Source organism: Carlito syrichta, unplaced genomic scaffold (assembly GCF_000164805.1).
Source record: "Carlito syrichta isolate Samal-C Ts95f unplaced genomic scaffold, Tarsius_syrichta-2.0.1 Scaffold81546, whole genome shotgun sequence".
In the NCBI taxonomy this organism is placed as follows: domain Eukaryota; kingdom Metazoa; phylum Chordata; class Mammalia; order Primates; family Tarsiidae; genus Carlito; species Carlito syrichta.
The window spans coordinates 1-1,252 of NW_007025642.1; the positions used below are offsets into that span (position 1 = coordinate 1).

General features: G+C 58.1%; 1 protein-coding gene across 1 annotated transcript; it reads right to left on the reverse strand.

Annotated features, from left to right (window-relative positions):
* Positions 1-8: 8 nt before the first annotated feature.
* Positions 9-839, reverse strand: LOC103257678 (glycerol kinase 2-like; the record flags this gene model as incomplete). Its single annotated transcript, XM_008055371.1, has 1 exon — positions 9-839. A coding segment is annotated over exon 1 (831 nt), but the record flags the coding sequence as incomplete, so codon positions are not given.
* Between the last annotated feature and the right edge of the window lie 413 nt (positions 840-1,252).

Genomic DNA, 1,252 nt, shown 5'->3' on the forward strand with positions numbered 1-1,252 from the left:
CCATATGTATTTTTGGCCTGTCCCTCCTGTAAGCACATCTGTCCTACCAATGCAGCCGACTGGTCCCCCAAACAACCAGATATGGGTACCCCTTCCAGGACCCCGCCTCTTATGAGGCCGTAGATCTCCGAAGAACTCCAGACATTGGGGAGAATGGTCATGGGAACTTCAAAAAAGTCGCAGAGCTCCTGATCCCATTCCAGGGAGTGGATGTTGAAGAGCATGGTCCTGCTGGCGTTGGTGACATCAGTGCAGTGCACGCCCCCGTTGACGCCCCCTGTCATGCTCCAGATCAGCCAGGAGTCCACAGTGCCGAAGAGGGCCCGACCCTCCTCAACCGCCTTCTGCACGTGTACCACATTGTCCAGCATCCAGCGCAGCTTCACTGCGCTGAAGTAGGTGCTGAGCGGGAGGCCTGTCTTGGACTTGACGAAGTTGTTGTTCCCTGGGATCTTCTTGCTCAGGGCCTCCACGGTGGCCTGGGTCCTCAGGTCCAGCCACACCACGGCATTGTACAGGGGCTCCCCTGTCAGCCTGTCCCAGATGACGGTGGTCTCTCGCTGGTTGCTGACGCCCACGGCCTTGATGCTGGACGTGTCGACGTTCAGGTCGCGGAGCTTCTCGCACGTCCTGGCCATGCATTCGTAGACAGACTGCAGGATCTCCTTCGGGTCTTGCTCCACCCACCCTTCCCGGGGGAACTCTTGCGTCAGCTCCACCTGGTGATGGCTCAGGAGCTCCGAGGTTTTTGAATTGAAAACCAGAAAGCGAGTGGAGCTGGTGCCCTGGACCACCGACCCCACCAACGGCCCCACCACTGGTTTCTTTGGGGCTGCCATGATGCCAGCAGGCCGGCCGGGTGCGGTTTCCCGGGAGACGGAGACGTTGGGGGAGGGGCGAAGGCATCGGAGAAGGGCCGTGCAGTGCGACGGGGGCGCAGTGCGCAGGCGCCTGGCTTCCCCTGAGGACTGCGAAGCCCAAAGCACTCTTTAACCTTTGCCCTTTAACTGGCTCCGCCTTCTAACCCCGCCCCTCCGGCCCAGGCCCCGCCCCCAGCCTATCAAAGCTCTTTTAAGGAGATTAAAGTTAAAAGCAGCAACTGCGCGTATTTACGCGTGTGGTTACTCTTTCAGGCGGATCTGTATTTCTTTCATTTTTCTCTTTCCTGAAAGAGGTCTTTGGACGTCTCTTACAGGTTGCTTCTGCCAACCTGTGCACATTGGACAATTATTTCACGCGAACACTTGGAGAT